At 38.6% G+C, this 16,848-nt stretch overlaps 1 protein-coding gene across 3 annotated transcripts in view; it reads right to left on the bottom strand.

Moving 5' to 3' along the window:
- Positions 1-5,325: 5,325 nt before the first annotated feature.
- The window catches only part of CEMIP2 (cell migration inducing hyaluronidase 2), a 96,638-nt gene continuing 85,115 nt past the window's right edge, over positions 5,326-16,848 (bottom strand). For all 3 annotated transcript variants that reach the window (XM_014608762.3, XM_019478139.1, XM_014608761.3), the window contains exons 17-24: positions 15,904-16,119; positions 14,796-15,004; positions 14,090-14,269; positions 12,624-12,843; positions 9,059-9,157; positions 7,666-7,814; positions 6,263-6,366; positions 5,326-5,902 (exon numbers count right to left, since the gene is read on the bottom strand). In XM_014608762.3, coding sequence (XP_014464248.1) covers positions 5,706-5,902; positions 6,263-6,366; positions 7,666-7,814; positions 9,059-9,157; positions 12,624-12,843; positions 14,090-14,269; positions 14,796-15,004; positions 15,904-16,119 — 1,374 coding nt within the window. In that variant the 3' untranslated portion in view covers positions 5,326-5,705. The remainder of the gene's footprint in view (positions 5,903-6,262; positions 6,367-7,665; positions 7,815-9,058; positions 9,158-12,623; positions 12,844-14,089; positions 14,270-14,795; positions 15,005-15,903; positions 16,120-16,848) is intronic.

Here is a 16,848-nt window from a genome sequence, read left to right on the forward strand (position 1 = left end):
CTCCCTCGATTTCCTGAGATGTTGTGGGAGAACTGTTTGGTTATCATTTTCAAAAACAGCTGTGCTAGTATCCACCATAAGGGCATAGGTAAAATGTTGCCAATGCAGCATTAAATTGTGTAACTTAATTGCCAAGTCTTGGTTTTCACAGGCTTCATCTTTGTCCAAAGTAAATTTTACTTACACTGCTGAAAGACAGTCTTCAGAGAAGGTATCTCCTATTTAGACCAACCGGACATGATATTAGAAATTAAGACAGTGTTTAAGTGGCACAAAGTCCTTGGAGAAAGGTAGACAGACAACAAATGTGCAAATTCTGTCAAAGGCATGTCCAAGAGCTCCTAGATAGCAGTCAAATGTAGTAAAAAGAAAACAAGAACTTAGCTAGGCTAAGTTTTGAACCATTGGAGTTTGAAGTCATGAAATACCCAGAAGAGCAAACGGTCAAGTTAGACAACTTACACCCCTGTAACAATCAGTTAAGCATTTTAAGTAAAGTAGACCTGCCTTTGGACTAGGCTATGTAGTCTTTTATTAGAACAGCCTTCCAAAGATTTTGGATGCTAAGATGTATATTATAAAGCATCACTTGAAACAAAGGTTTTGGCAATCCTTAGCACATATACATTTTTATCAGTCTGAGTCATCATTGCATTACACCTCATACAGCTGTAACCACCTGTGAAAAATTATCAGTACAGAGCTTGCCAAAATCAAAGAGGTCCATCTGTATACATATGCTAACACATATCCAAACACAAGGTAGGTGTTCATGTGAAAAAGAGATAGATATATATATCAGGCTCTCTGACTTGCACAATCCAGGACTGTTTGTCAGGAAAATTTAGTATCAAGCCCTGGCCCTGACAATGATCGTGCACTTGAACAGTCACTTAAGACTACCTCTAAAAACAGGATAAAGGTGTCACTCAACTGAACGCTGCACCTTTTCAGCTTCCAGTTAGTGGAATTAAATTTAAAATTTTGAAGCAACGTGCTCAGGCTCCTGAGAAAACTCTTTGACACTGGCCACCCATCCTTTCTCACGTGTTTGAGGTGAACAGAGCTATAGGCCCTGGGAGCCAGGGGTTGATGAACTGTACTTAAAATCTATAATGCTTCCCACATACACTTCCTCTTTGGCAATGGGAGGGAAGGGCACAGGTTGCCACAGCCCCTTCTGCACCCCCAACTGAAGAGCATGCTGTTGTATACAGCTATAGGGATTTTCAAGCACTCCAGTCAGAAGACAAAATAAGAAGTCAATACATCTGTCTACAACTGAAATGCTCCATTTTTTCAAGCACTTCCAAGTGCAGTTTTGGGATCAAAAGTATGCATGTTGAGTAAGAAGTCACCTAGAGATATCCAGTAGGAAATGCTGAGGACAGGGGTGGCCTTCAATCCCACCCCTCTTGTCTAGGGTCTAGGCACCTCACTCTGTTGCAGGCAGGGAAGGATGGAAAGGGAAGAGAAAGAGATGAACCCCATACTTCTCTAGAGCATAGTTTCTCAACCTGTGGTACCCCCTGGGGGTATGCGAGACACAGGCAGGGGGTACATGGGTACCCCAACATACTTTCTCTCACCCTCTATTCCTCTCTCTCTCACCCCTTCCTCCTCTCAAAACTATGGGAAAATATTTGGTACTTTAAATTCCCCAGCAATAATTTGCTAGCCCAGGTACATACTTGAATTGTGCACCCCTGGTGTAAAAGGTGGCATCCTTACCCACACCAGACCAGACATCTGTCATATCACGACCTTATGTACACAGCCCTTCTTCCAACATATGGCACACATTAATCTGTAAATATATAATTCCCTGGAAAATTGAATGTTGGGGTACTTATTAATATTTTCAGAATTGAGGGGGTACCTGCTACTGAAAAGGCTGAGAAACACTGCTCTAGACGGCCTAAACCACTAGATAAGAGATTCATTGCTCTCCCCTTTTCAACCTTTTCTTGGTAGAACAAATCTTGAACTCTTCTCTGCAAAGATTGAAGAAATTTCAAGAGGAAAGAAAGTATTTCCCACTCCAGGGCAGCCTATAAGTCTGGTGGTTATGGCTTCCTTCTGGAAGGGTAGATGTGTTTGATCATCACATAAGAGGGGCACTCTCTCTGCCAGCTTGTTTTGCAAGTGCCAGCTGCCACTGCATCTTGTGTAGAGTCCAGGCCCCTCAGTGTGCTTTAGGTGGACTGTCTCTGAGGGAGACTCAAAACACTTCAGAGGATGTAGGTGCTAAGGTGGGTTGATGCAGAGGTACTTCTGAGGATGCACAAAAGCAGAACTTTGAAGTGCCAGGTAATTTTAAAGGTTAAAAAAAACCCCAAACCCTCTCACACATGCTTGAGGAGCTTTGGGCCTTCTGGGATTTGGCAGCAGCTGAACTAGAATATTCACTACCATAATTTTGGACTTTTTACCTTAATCCCACTTCGGTCATGCAAGTCCTTTTCTTAGATCTGGCCCTTAGTGCTGGTACGCCCCTCCTCCCCCGCTTTTTGCAAATCTGGAAACATATTGACCATGCTTAGCCCCAGTTAGACTGGGGTTTGGACAATGAATGTCTAATGTGCTTCAAAGGGAGGACACTACAGAAATGTTATATACACACATACACACAATGAAGTCTGTTTATATAATAAATAATGATGAGAATACCCCTCTTTTATTTGTTATGGGAGAGTATAACATTTATGCTGTTTGTCAAACATTTAGACCGACCCTGAAGACATGACTTTTCAAGTCCAAGCCCAGATTGTAGTTGAAAAGTATTTTTTGTTATTATTAGCTTAGGGGCTTAACATGTTTGAGAGGGCCTTGAAATGGCCCTGGTGATATGGATTTCATTCTGAAATGAGCCGTCTCTCAGGAGAACAATTTAGCATCACTTCATCAGATTCCCAGCTAAATCCTAATCCAAATTAAAACACCATCTGTTTGGTCCATCTCTTCTGTCATGACACAATCAATCTAATGAACTTTCAGAAAACTTGAATTATTCTGCCTTGCAGATTACAAAATAATGAGCGCACCAATAGCATTTTATAACCCACATACCTTGCCCTGTTACTTAACATTTAGCATTATAAATAGGCTTGAAGACAGTCACTAACTAACCAAAATGATTACATTTAATAGCAGAAACAAACAATAAAATAATTGGAAAAGATGTAACTGAGTGAAGTGGTGTATAGTGTTTTTAAATAAAAGGCTGCTTATTTTTAATTCAATCACCTGAGGAACAATTAACAGACAAAAAGGAAAAATGTAGCACAACAAATTACACATACATGACAATTTATTGTCAGCGTGTAGGTAGGATAACTTTGAATTTCTGTATGTGCTTCATTTTACAATCATCTCCTCTGTATTTTCTCTTCACAGGATCAAGATAGCCTCAGATCTATTTAAGGGAGAAAAGTAGTGTAGGAAAATCTGTGTGGGGGTAGATTACTTCAAATGAAAAATGTAGACAATTTGTTAGAAATAGACACACACCTGTCTCATTGTGTATAATACTAAAATTGGAAGAATAAGCTACATTATTTGTGTTAAAAATAACCACAGTTCTGTCTACTCACTTCCATGCTCCCCCTTCTCTTCCCTTCCCCTCCCCATTAAAATGATCTTTGCAGTCTCTGAAATACTGACGTGTTCAAGGATTTAGACTCACCAAAGAACTTGCAGCCTCACAGAAATAAGTACCTTCAGTATGAATCTTACAGCTTGCAGCTTGTTCTTGACAACAGGAACACGAAAAACAAGGAGGACCTAAACAAACCCAATGTAAAACTAAGGAGGAAGTATCCACTTGCATATATTGCAAAAATCAGAATTAAAAGGGAAGAAACTGCCCAATTAAACTGTGAGATGAATCAAAATGTATATCATGTTGCTGCATGGGAAGCCAGTCCAAATAAAGCAGATCAAGAGTTTGAGCTAAGGATCTTTCCCACCAACTTCAAAACAGTAACAAAAATAAAAGGTTTAACCTGTAAAGCACAGGTCAGAGATCTTTTGCTTCCATTCGTTTGTTTTGTGGTTTGAAGCTTTTAACTGCAACTCTTACTTGGTTTTCAGGGTGTAGCTGAATATGCAGACTAGGAGTCTAAAATTTAATGGAACAAAATCCTATCCTAGGCCCTAGCTGCTTTTGCAGCATTAGGGCAACACCATTAATCAACCAGGGTGAGTGGCCAATAGCTCAGCATAAAACAGTGAGTCCTCCTTTCAGATCATGCTAATATTTTCTGCACTGGGGTTACAGGTGGCCCTTGCAGAGTTTAGATACATCATTAAAATATGCCAGCTGTCTGTTAGTTCCTGGAATCCTTCCCCTCCTTACCTCTGGTGCACTAGAACTACACCCAGTTTTACTGCAATTGAGACCTTGGTACATGTGATACAAAGCAATGTCACACAGATACTCAGGTTAGCTTGGCATGTACTAGCTATAGAAAGGGAAGTAATATAACACATTAGCAAAACACTGGGTGTATCTACACATGCAATTAATACGAAGCAATAAACTGAGTAGCAATTTCAGCCAAAGTAAACTACTCCTGGGCGCATCTGAATGTGTGCCCAGGACAACAGCAATCTGAGCCAGGAAAGAGCAGGCCTGGGCTAGCAAGGAGGGTCAGCCCCAAGCAGCGTTGGAGCTGGCTGGAGCACAAAGATGCTCTGAAAATGTACAGCTGTGTGGCTAAATGGCAGGCAGGAGTTTGGCATCTGGCTGGGTGGGCTTACCAGGTGCAATTTATGCTCAGGGCCAGTGTCTACGCATGCTTTTAATTACAGCAAATAACCCCAGTGTAAGATAGTAGCACTATCTTTACTGTGGCATTAATTCGTTTACTGAAGCCTAATGCTGTTGCACATATAAATAGTGACACTTTATAGCTAATTAGTTTACTCTGCAGTTAAGCCCATGTGTAGACAAGGCCACTAACACTCTTCGTTTGGGCAAAAGTAATCAGTTTAGGCAGAGCCTTGTGCTAACATGATTATGATATTTCTGGTACTGGGGTAAGCCTTTGTACCTCTGTACAACACTGCCTTGTATTGTGTAGACTCCAATATGTGAGTTAGCATGGAAACAACCAGCTTGAGGTATCTCTGCATGGCATTACACTATGACTTGTAAACTCATTCTTTGTATCAAGATGGGTGAGGAAAAGGACTTGCAATCTTTAATATTTAAGGAAGTGGGTACAGCCCATAATCAGGCTGGCATGGATCTTGTGAATGTGTCAATCCACAGAGAAAAAATGGGAAATATAAAGATAGTGTAAAATGAGCAATTCAAACATCTTCTGAGACAGATATTTTAATGTTAAAAAAATCTTTCAAGTAATTCAAGGTGCACTCCAATATTTGCTATCAAACAACTTATCCTTATGGATACCCACAACTCCCAGGAATACAAAAAAGTATAAAATAAAATAAAACTGTTTACAGCAAATACAAATGTCTGAAAATCTCTCAAAAAAACCTGTTTATACAAATAGTTATAAATTCTTTAATATTTTGTACAACTAGAAGGTGCACAGACTGGCATTCAAGCGGTCAGTGTCGGCATAAGTCTGTATCAAAAGTTTAAAATTGTTTACTTGGGATAATGGAATAGTTTAAAATGCCATAAATTAAAATAAGTTAGTTCACATTTTTCCAGCACTTATGTACATCAGTCTCTAATGTGCTCTTGAAGCCTGCTTTAACAGTTCCACATCTTTCCGTCGGTTCACATTCCCTCTGGTGCAGCCATATTCTTCCAGTTGTATAGGTATAAATTTTTCGATCTGATCTAGCCCCTGTCCAGCAGGACTGGTAAACAGCTTAGTCCAGGATGGCTTAAAGTTTCCTCTGAACCCCAAGAATGCTATGCTGCCTGCAACAGAACACATTCAGAGTTACAGAAACAGCAGGTGAAATGGGGAGAGAAAAGGGGAAAAAAGGTCAAATCTCACATTCCACTACATTCTACATACAATTTACAAGCAAAGGAACAAGAAAACCTCACTGAGAAATCCCACAGATACATGCATATTGTAGTAGTCTCAACTCTACATTAATGCCCCACCAAAAAGTAGTGTGTGTTTTATGTTAAAAATTATATTTTTCCCTGACAACTTCCTTTATCATACAATAGTTTGACATCCTAACTGGAGAGACAACTTAAGTGAAAGGTAAAAATACTGACTTCTCATAAGCAATTTGAAAGCAAGCTATATGTAAAAATTAAACAAACCCTTATTTTGAAGATATGCTGGTTTGGCTGTCCCCAGGGACATTAAGGCTTCTGAAATATTAAGGTTTCTTATATCCCCTCTTGTGCTCAGTAAAATTATTGACCTGTACCAGAAAAAATTAAGATGGAAAAACCAAACATTTACCCAAACATTTAACACAATTGCAAATATGAATGGTCTATTTCCCATGGAAGCTGGCTTAATAAACCCATTATCCTTGTAGCATTATTGTACATCAAAGTAATTAGGGAGGGGGGGGAAGGAATGAAAAATGACCTATTTAAAATATCATCCATGAAAAAAATTGACCTTTAATAGTTAACCTTTTCTTTTGTAATAAAAATATCACCGATTATGTTAAAGATTACAGAAAAAGTCCTTTTACTAAAAACTAGGATTTTGTGACAATGTAGTAATATTGTCAATAAAGACTGGTAACAATATGTGAAAGTAAAATGATTTATTTTGAAACATTAGAAATTAAAATTCTGAAATGCAGCTTTGCGAAATTAGTTTTTCTTTTTTGACAAGCTCATGGTACAGCAATGCCACCTGCTTAAAAACTAGTTTATTAATGCTTTGCTGCCAGTGTATCATAGAAGTAAATCCTTGATTTATTAATGTGATGTTGCAGCTGGCAAAGCAAACAAAACTCTGGCTTGCATCTACTGATGTATCTCAAGAAAGACCCAGGAAGTCAACCTCCCACTTTACTCGGCCTTGGTGAGGCCGCAGCTGGAGTACTGCATCCAATTCTGGCTCCACAATTCAGAAAGGATGTGGAGAAGTTTGAGAGGGTCCAGAGGAGAGTCACAAACTCCTGGAAGCCCGTTTTAGGCTGGACATAAAAACTTACTTACTGTCTGAGTCCCCAGGACCTGAAATAGACTCTGGACACTTTCAGGAAACACCTGGATGCCTATCTTAGTTGCTGGGATCATTTGACCCTAGCTGACTTCTTGCCCCTCAGACAGGGGGCTGGACCCATGATCTTGCAAGGTCCCCTCCAGCCCTAATGTCTATGAAATATTAAAGCATTGTAACTAATGATTTCACACAACTTAGTGTCCTTATTAAACCAAACTTTGTGCTTCCCACCACCTCCAACCACTACATAATGTATAGTTAATAAAAGAACCTTTGAAAATATAGGTGGGGACATATTTTGGGAACTTATTCAAAACGTTTACATTCAAATTGCTTAATTTTTTCAAAGATAGTATAAATATAACAAAGGACAATTCAGCTGCTTTTCCTTACACTTCAGTCTAAAAAATGTTTTTCAACTATTAAATGAGCTATGGCTTAACTACCCAGAGGAAGCACTCCCAGGGGTTCTGCACTGCAATGTAAAGCTCACCATACATTTTGCAAATAAATGAACAAGTTTACTGTAATATACCTTTGTGGTATTCCAGTTTTTAGATACTCCTCCACACGTTTAACATCTGTTTGAGGAAACAACTTTTTTTCTGCCACTGTGCCACCACAGGCATCAACTACTACAGTGAATACACCAACATCATTGAAAGGATACCTATTTCCATTGACCTGAAATAAGAGTGGGAAGGGCAGAAGACAATGACAGAGAATGAAAGCTACTATTCTGTTGTACACATTAACTGTCAGAGTCATCAATAGGATTTATACTTAGCCGAGTGCATCATCCATAGTATGGTTACATACTATGTGTCACTGCATTCCTTTTATCTTATTGTAGCATAATCACACTCAGTGTCACTTATCCATAGTACATTAGATAGTTCCTCTTGATCTCTTTTACCAAAGGCTCCTTATCAAGAAGGCAAAAAAAAAATCCTATAAACATATCCCTTAAAAGTTTGCAATAAATAATTTTCCATGTTGCAAACAAACAGCACACATGACCATATTTTTATGTTCATAGCAGTGGCTCTCAATCTTGTCAGACTCAAGGAAGTACAACCTCTTAGCTTTCACTTGAACACCAGAGCAATTTCTTTGTTGCAAAGAATTCAGAAAGACCACAAGCAGTCATAATGGATTCCTATATAACATTTCTGGCTTTATCATGAAAATTGTGCGTAGATGTTTGCACGCCTGGCAGTGCAAGTACTGCACAGCACTCTTACAAGTTCTCATGGCACCCTGGTTGAGAATCACTGGTTCAGAGTTCAGAAGGCTGTTTACTTTACCAACATGGTTGTATTACGTTGCAAAGCAGTAATATAAATTAAGATTTAAAACTTGAGGTACGGAGGGTACTTGCAAATCTTTAACTCCAGCGCCATGTACAGTTTTCTTTTGGCTCCAGAAAAATGTCAACAAACCACGTGCAGTGCAACAATCACATCACTACACTTATCACTGAGTCAAAGTAAACAAACAAAAAAAATCAAAGCTTTTCAGTTCTAACTGTAGTTTTAAAAAGGTCTTAAAAAACAACTTGGAATGAATGGTATAATTAGGTAAATATTCTGCCAGTGGAGAAATTAATTTTTATTTTTACTCAGTCAATCAAAGTTTAACTAGCATATACATATGATCAAAGTGATTTCATCAGGAACTTGATGAAGATTTTAAATCCTTTCCTGTTCTTATGCTTTTCAGCCAAGGTTTAAAAGGTGCTAGATGTTAGGTTCCAAAAATCCCCATTTAAGTAGATAAGTAAATGTCCCAACTGTCAAAACTATAAGCTCCAATTTAATTCACTGGAAGTAGGTTCTGCTTCATACAAGACTGTAGAAATGTGTAGCTAGCCTGATTCAAGGTGCTATGGGATAAGTCACTTAAAAGAAGACCAAATGATAACTTACAGAGATAAATGATTGATGACCACTTTGTAACTCTGCTTTACTCAGTGACTGAATCTGCACAAAGAGGTAGTTTCTGTGAGGATCACTGGTGAATGGCATCTAAAATAAAAAGAAAAAAAAAGTAAGACACAAATATTTAGATACTAATTCTTACTAATACATACTGGATTATTTTATGCTTTACACTCTTAAGGAAAGGGACTGTGTTTTGTTGTATATCCATATATTGCTTAGCAAGTAAGTGTTATTGTAACAGAAAATAATGCATGACAGAAGAAAAATGAGAAGCTAATGGAACCAAAATTCTAACAGCATCTTACAGACTTGCTTCGGATTTCAACTTGAGCCACTTCTCCATATGAAGTAATATAAACTTTAGAGGGAAGAAGCAGGTTAGCAAGATACCAGGATTTTCAACAAAATTCCTATTGATATTTTGAATTTTTCCTCGAGTAAAGCCTAGGGCAGTCAAATTGACACCGCAACAAATATTTCTAGGATGGTGACACTGTTTGAGGGAAAATAAACTATAATGTCAGAAAGTGGAAATTAAAAGATGAAAAAGTAAAAAGGTAGAGGTAGATTTCATAAGAAAGTACCATATAAAGAGGACTGTATATACTGCAAAAATCATTTTCTTATAGAAAACAAGAACAGAATCACTGCATTGGGGGTGGAAGGGGACAGTGAAAAAAGTAAAAACATGAGGGAGTGGTAATGGAAAAGTTATAAAAAAAAATCGTATTTGTTCAGTTCTGTCTCTACGCATGACCAAAAGTGGAAGTGCAGCAGGTTTTCTTGAACTGGAAAAAAGATCCCTTTTTTACCTTTCAATTAGTTACTACCCTTACCTCTAACCACAGTTGGAGTAAAAAGAAAGGACAGTAGGTGCAGTGAGAAGGAGGGGGAAGGAAGGATGTAAGCTCAACTCCAGATATTTCTTTTAGGACAACTAGAAGAACTAGTTTGAACTAGAACAAACTTTGAACAAGAAGGGGCCAAAAAGCAACAATTCCTCTAATCTTCAGCAATGACCAACCTGCACATAAAGCAAATAAAAAAGCAGGAGATAACAGGAACTAATAGCCCCAGGCAACTTAAACCATTTTGCTTTAATTTACAGGCATCCCAGCCATCTCCTTTCCTCTGGCTATTTCCCATTTCACTGCTATCCCAAAAACAGGGATGGAGAGTTGCTTGAAAGCCTCTACATTAGTTGTGTTCCACCTAAAAAATGCGACTTCTGGACTAGGAGATATCATTTTAAGGCTAGTTTCCACAAGTGACAATCCAAAGAAGCTGTTGCTTTTCGGCTGTGGCCAGATACCTTTTCCCTGCCCCTTTTCTAAATATGATAATTCTAGTGCGGCTCCAAAGCAATGTTGAGGTTTCAACAGTTCACAAGAAAACTTTTTTTCTTATTGGTCTAAAGGACAAGCTTCCCCCACCCATTCCTTGCCCCAGTGATTCTTTGGATTTTCCACTGAAATATACCTCCTTTCTCCCCCCTTTTAAAATCAGTTATTGCAAGAGAAAAGGTAAAATCCAGTGGCTGAACATACAATACAATTTGATCAGACCAGCAATTTCACTCTTTTAGACACCTCTTGGCTATGAATGCATATATCTTAAAAAAAAAAAAAAGGAAAGAAAAAAAAGAGTCCCAATTCTGCAACTGTGAATATATGTATTTAGAAGGTGCACGGTTTTATATTTTACAAGCTTCTAAAACATATGCCTTAAAAATAAAATAGAGCAACATGAAAATAATGTTTACTTCGTACTCCAGAACTCATTTATTATGTCATTACCTAAGGGCACATCCAGACCAGCATGCACATGTGGTTTGCAGTGCCTCAAAGCTGTTTGAAGCGCTGAAAACCGTACGTGGCACATGAACATCTGTTTGCTGCGCTGCTGATTTGCAGTGCAATGCTAAAATTTAACACCAGTAAATCCCAGTGTCAAAAAAAAGCTGCCACTAAAAAAAATAAGGCAGCATGGTACAAGTGGCAGCAGCCAGCAGAAATGGCGCCTGGCGGGCCAGTGCCACACACTGATCCAGCTGGTCAGAGCCTGGCCGGCAGCCAGTGTTGCTGCTGCTCTGGGAGGCCCACAGAACTTAAAGTAAGGCTGCTGGGGCCAGTCCCCCCCACACTCCACCCAGATCACTTTGACACGCACCAGAGCGCACATGCAGGTGCATACCCCTGGGACTAAAAGCAGCAGAACAAATACATGCCGCTGCTATTTGTCCCATGGGAAACACACACCTCTACACATGCACACTCATCTGGACATGCCTTAAGTGTCTGATATTTTTACTAGTTTAAAAACTAACTTTTTCCTGGAAGAGGATCCTTGTCTTTTTGGGAACTCTATGTGGGACTGACAGGACGTTCTGGGTCAACAGCAGCAGCAAAATGCAGCTGAACAAAGTCTATCAGCAGAGCTGTACAGAAAAGGTCCCTGGGAAGAGGTACACTGCTCCATGCCCAGCCGCTGGGGGTACACTGACCCCAAAAGGTTGAAAACCCCTGCTCTAATGCATCGGAGGACACGGAAAATAGTGCCTCATCTTCTTGGGATCCTTTTATGAACTGGAATACTTCCTCATTTCATTGCTTTCCCCCAGAAACAGGATACAAAGGACATCTCAAAGTCTGACTCTTACTTGCAACAATTCATGGCAACTCCAAGGACAATGAGTGAGTTTGATGCTGACACAGGTCATGAAGCCAGACATTTAGCCTGACAGGGGCTGGTCAAGGGCACTGCCAAGGCTCAGGCAGGAAGGTATACCTCAGGGCTCTTTACAAGAAACCTGAAAGCTCATGAAGCCATGCCAGGATATTCCAGTTAAAGTCCCTAAAGAAGCCAAGCACACCTGAAGTGGTGACTCCCTGCCCTTTCTCCCTTGGGAAGTGAAGGTTCAGTGAACTGTGCAGTGAGACATTATGTGAGCCTCCCACAGGCATACTGCACTGAATACATGTACCAGTCTCTAAAACAGTGGCTAAGCAGGACACACACCTTTTGAACTCTCTATGGGACCCAGCAGAGACTCAGGAATAACTTGAAGCAAGCAGCCCCAACTAATCTACAAGAAGAGAAACTAACTAGCTTGCTGACACAAGAGCTGATTCTGTTTAGCACAAGAGTGAGAGGAAGAAAGGGGAGAAACAGCATGCTCCTCTATACAGCGGGAACAGATCATGTCAACTCAGTTCAAGTGTGCTCCTGGACACAGCAGCAGACATTGCATTGTTATGTGGTTCTTTAGCTCAACTCTAGAAGTGCCTTAAACCAACAGCGAATGCACAGAGGTTGTTAAAGACCACCCTTAATTCACAGGTCAGAAACACGACAGAGGGTCCATTTGATTACATGTGAAGAGACTTTCTTATCAAAATGCATATTATATGGTACATGACAGCAAACTTTCCAGTTTGCCTGCTTCTCTCTTTCACAAGTACCATTTTTCATTTAAATGCCTTATATTTAAGCAATCTTATCTACCTGTTCATAAACCATGTTTATATATTTGTCTTTTTTTTTTTTTTACCTGATTTGCGCCACAGTTTTTGCATGGTATAGTAATTTTGCCTGGCATTGGCTTTATAACAGCTGGTGCTTCATAGTACTTTGGATAAGCTTTTGTCATGCAGTTGCTGATCTCTTTTGACCAAAGTGTGGCTTGAATCTTGATTCTTTCACATCCCTGAGATGAACAATAACTATGACCCTCCCGGTTATATTTGGCTTGAAGATATAAGAACAGTAATCTAGACAAGGAAAAAAAAATACATGTGACTGGATAGATAGTTGATGGGATAGATATTTACATTAAAAACTCTCTCTAAGACTTTTAATAAAGTGAACATAAAAAAATCTCAGTTTTTCAGAAGTCAGGAAACAGAAGTATTTATTTCTATGTCTATAGAGCTACAAAATGTTCCCTCACAATCATTACTGCAGTAGGGAAACCTTTAATGATATACAGTAAAACTACTTACAATCACAATGATTGCTCAATTGTTATTTTCTGCACACCTCAGAAGAAACCAAGTCATTGAAAAGAGTAATTTTTATACCGTACATCTTAAACAAAGGTTCAAAAGTAGATTGACCATTTGAAAAATAACATATCAGCCAAATCGGCCATCAATAGACAAAATGGCTGCACAAGAAGCAAGCAAATTTTAGAAAACAGATTTTTTTCCTTTACTACTGTGATTATTGTGCAAAAAGTATAATAACCGCATCCTACTTGGGAGAAACATAACACTGGTAATGACTACTATCACTTCAATAGATGCTTATCATGTCTGGATAATGAAAAAAACTCTAAATATCCAAAGGAAAAAACTGTGCTCATCTGTTTATCTAATCTACACTCACTAATCAGATTTTAAAAAAATCCTAAACCTCAACCCTAATAATTTGAGTGGAATCAAAATGAGATGATGCAAACAAACAAAACCATGCTAAAGGAGGTCTTGTTACAACTCAGGTATAACATTTTAAAAGTGGCTAAGTGATTTAGGAGGCTAATGACCATTTTTTAAGATTTATTCAACCTTAAATCCAAAAGCCACTTTTGAAAATAGGACCTAGGAGTTCCTGGATAATTTTGCTCCCTTCCCCATAGTCATAAACACAGGTTTGAGTTCCTTCTGGACAAAACAAGAATTTTCTTGAACTCTAATATTTATATTTAATAGACAAGTTATGTGCTGAAAAGTACCAACAGTGTGGTATTTGAGATACCACAGTTTCCCCCTATACTTGGAATAGGAAATAACTGTGGTAACTACAGTATCCATTGGGAAATGCTGACTTGAAGATGACTGCAGTTGTAATTACAAGTAACTTAAGTACTCTTCCAAACATTCATTGGTGGCCTACAATTTCTATCCCACAGGAACCTTCCTCATAAGCAGAAGTCTCAACACTACCAGACTAGCAACTGTACAATTAAACAATGACAAAAATGTCCTGATTTTTTTATTCATCTATTTTAAAAATTACCCTGTGCTGTTGTCAAAATAAAACTTTTTCTCTGATCGATGCTTCTTCAGTTCTGATATGGAAGATACAGCAGCATATTCTCCAATACTATAGAATCCAGATGCCCTTTGGAAGACATCAAATGTGACTTGAAAGGTTGTACCTGATGGATAACAAAGACCAACCCGGATCCATTCATTCCTGAAAACATAGGGAAACAAAATTGTTACAGCTCATTCATTTGAATAAACTTTATGATGTTATGGTTCAGACTGTAAATAGGTTTAGAGATGCCGTAGTTACCTTTTAACAGATAATACAACAGGAAAAAATAAAAATGTAGCGAATCTAACCATCAAATAGATGGCTTGCAACACTGTGTGAAAAATGACAACACCCATTATAACCCTCTGATAAAAGTTGTCACTTTTCCACTTTGAGATATTTTATTCTATTTGGATGCCTCTTAAATGCTACCACATCAAACTGTTTAAGATTCTACTCTGCACAGCTTCATACAGTAATAAAACAACAATGAATGTCTTTAACACTTTTCTCCTGCAGAACACTTCATGTGTGACTTCATACAACTTCGCTTTGGTCTCCAGTTTATGCTATTGCTGTTAATGCATCTTATTTCATATAAAAGTCAAGTTGGTTCCTTATGCATGCATGCTAATTCTGCAAAAGATGAGGTCAAAGCTGATATGAATTGAGGGTGACATACTTGTTAAAGTTAATGAGGTAAAGAAAAGTGGTTTGTGGAGCCTGTCCGTTCCAATGTATTGTATAGCCCTTCTGAAGCATCACTACTGGCTGGTACTGTTGAAAGGCAGCTCGCTGGTTAATACCTCGAAGTGCCATGGGGCTGCTTGGGTATTCATCACGTACAATGGTCATAGTAAGATTCTGTGGGTTCCATGTCTGGATGTACACCTTAAAAATATTATCCAGAAGGAGGAAAGGCTCAAATATTATCAGAGACAAAAACATATACTGATGGGGGGAGGAGGAAGAGGAGTTCATAAAGAACATGAGCAAAACTACTACCAACCACAAGATAGAACTGAGTTAGGCACTGTGTGCAGATGACAGATATGACATGGTCTGGGAAAACTTATAATTTTAGTAGACACCACAGAAAGGAAGATGCATTTTTCCTTTTTTTTTTTTTTTTTTAACAGACATGAGAGCGAGCATGGTCAAATGACCTATGTAAGATCACACATAATTTGTGGCAGAATTGGGAAATAATCCCAGCAGATCAGGGGGTGGCAACCTACTGCCACTTGAACCAGCCTGTAGACGTGGGGTTCGGTGGCATTTGGCAGTGGTTACTATGCTAGCATGGAAAAAGAACAAGCTATAGGCACGCTCTCCATCACCCTGCTAGGCAGAAGCGGCAGCAGCAGTTGGATCCTTATCCTGCCTGCCTACCTGCCTGGTGCTTACCCAAACTGGGTAACTCTGCTCCTAAAAAAGGTTACTGAACGCTGCAGTAGATGAACTGGTGTTCAGGAAGCTCTTTTTCACATCTTAATGATAGGCTGACAAAACCCAGAATCCCAAAATATAAGAATATTCCCAGATTTATTTGCTATCAATAAATAAATTCACTACACAAAGATTTTCTTTTGCTTGAAAACTTCTTATAACCTAAATCCCTATTGCCCCAGTATCTAAATAGAGAAGTTGAATGTAAAATTAAGATGACCAGTGTAAATTAACTTTAAAAAATCCATAGAAATCAATTCCACAGTTTAACAGGCTTTTTCATTAAGTCTTTTGACAACAAATTAAACATGGAATACACAAAAATACGCAATAGTTCCAACCTGTGCATACGTCCCACTGCAGATCACTCCATTCCATTTTGTAACATTGATGCACTTCGGATGTCTGATCAAGTAATTATCCATTCTGCCAACATAAGTGTCTTTATATTCAGTCACAGAACCATCTAAATCATGGAATATTGAGTTCTTGTCACCATCCAACTCACCATCTTCAAACCAAGGACCAGGTTTTCCAAAGAAGACTTTCAAAGAAACCTGACAATAAAGGGGAAGTGAAACATTTCAATTAAGTTTCCTAAAACCAAATTTAAGTCACTGTGCTATATTTACAACCAAGTGAAACCAATAAATATTTCCACACTGAAACCAAGTTGCAAGTTAGGGAAATTATGAGCAGAACAAAAACTTTCTAACAAATACAATGTAATCTTGCAAAAACATTTTGTAGTGGACATGGTTTTTTTCAACAAATAAATTAGTAAAAAGTTTGCAAGTATAACTAGGGTTGAACTACTTCCTGAATTTGCGTTACTACTTTTATTACTGGAAATTCATGACTTCAAGTGACCCAGGGGGATAAAGGAATTATACTGAATATTAAAATACACATTTGCAGTGACTTGGTTTTGAGCTCAAAAAGCATCAAATCCAAACTAAAACCCTATCTACTCACAGCAATTCCTGCCTAAGCTATAGCCACATCAAAGGCTTCGCTCATAAGACTGATGGCCTAAGCTGAAAATAAGAGTTGCAGTTCCCAGCCTCAACAGAGGCTAGTGATTTTAAGAAGTTCAGACACCTTAGGCCTCATGTTTCCTTCAAAGAACTTCTGGATAGGAAAGACTTAAATCATCCTGTCAATTTACCTATCGGCACAGTGCATTTACTGAGATTTCATCAAGTTCAGTGTTACAGCACACTATGTATAGAGTTTCTGTGTTTGTAGAAATGGCTGTACAAGCTAAGATGTTATTCACTGAAGAC

Source organism: Alligator mississippiensis, chromosome 3 (genome assembly GCF_030867095.1).
Source record: "Alligator mississippiensis isolate rAllMis1 chromosome 3, rAllMis1, whole genome shotgun sequence".
NCBI lineage: Eukaryota > Metazoa > Chordata > Crocodylia > Alligatoridae > Alligator > Alligator mississippiensis.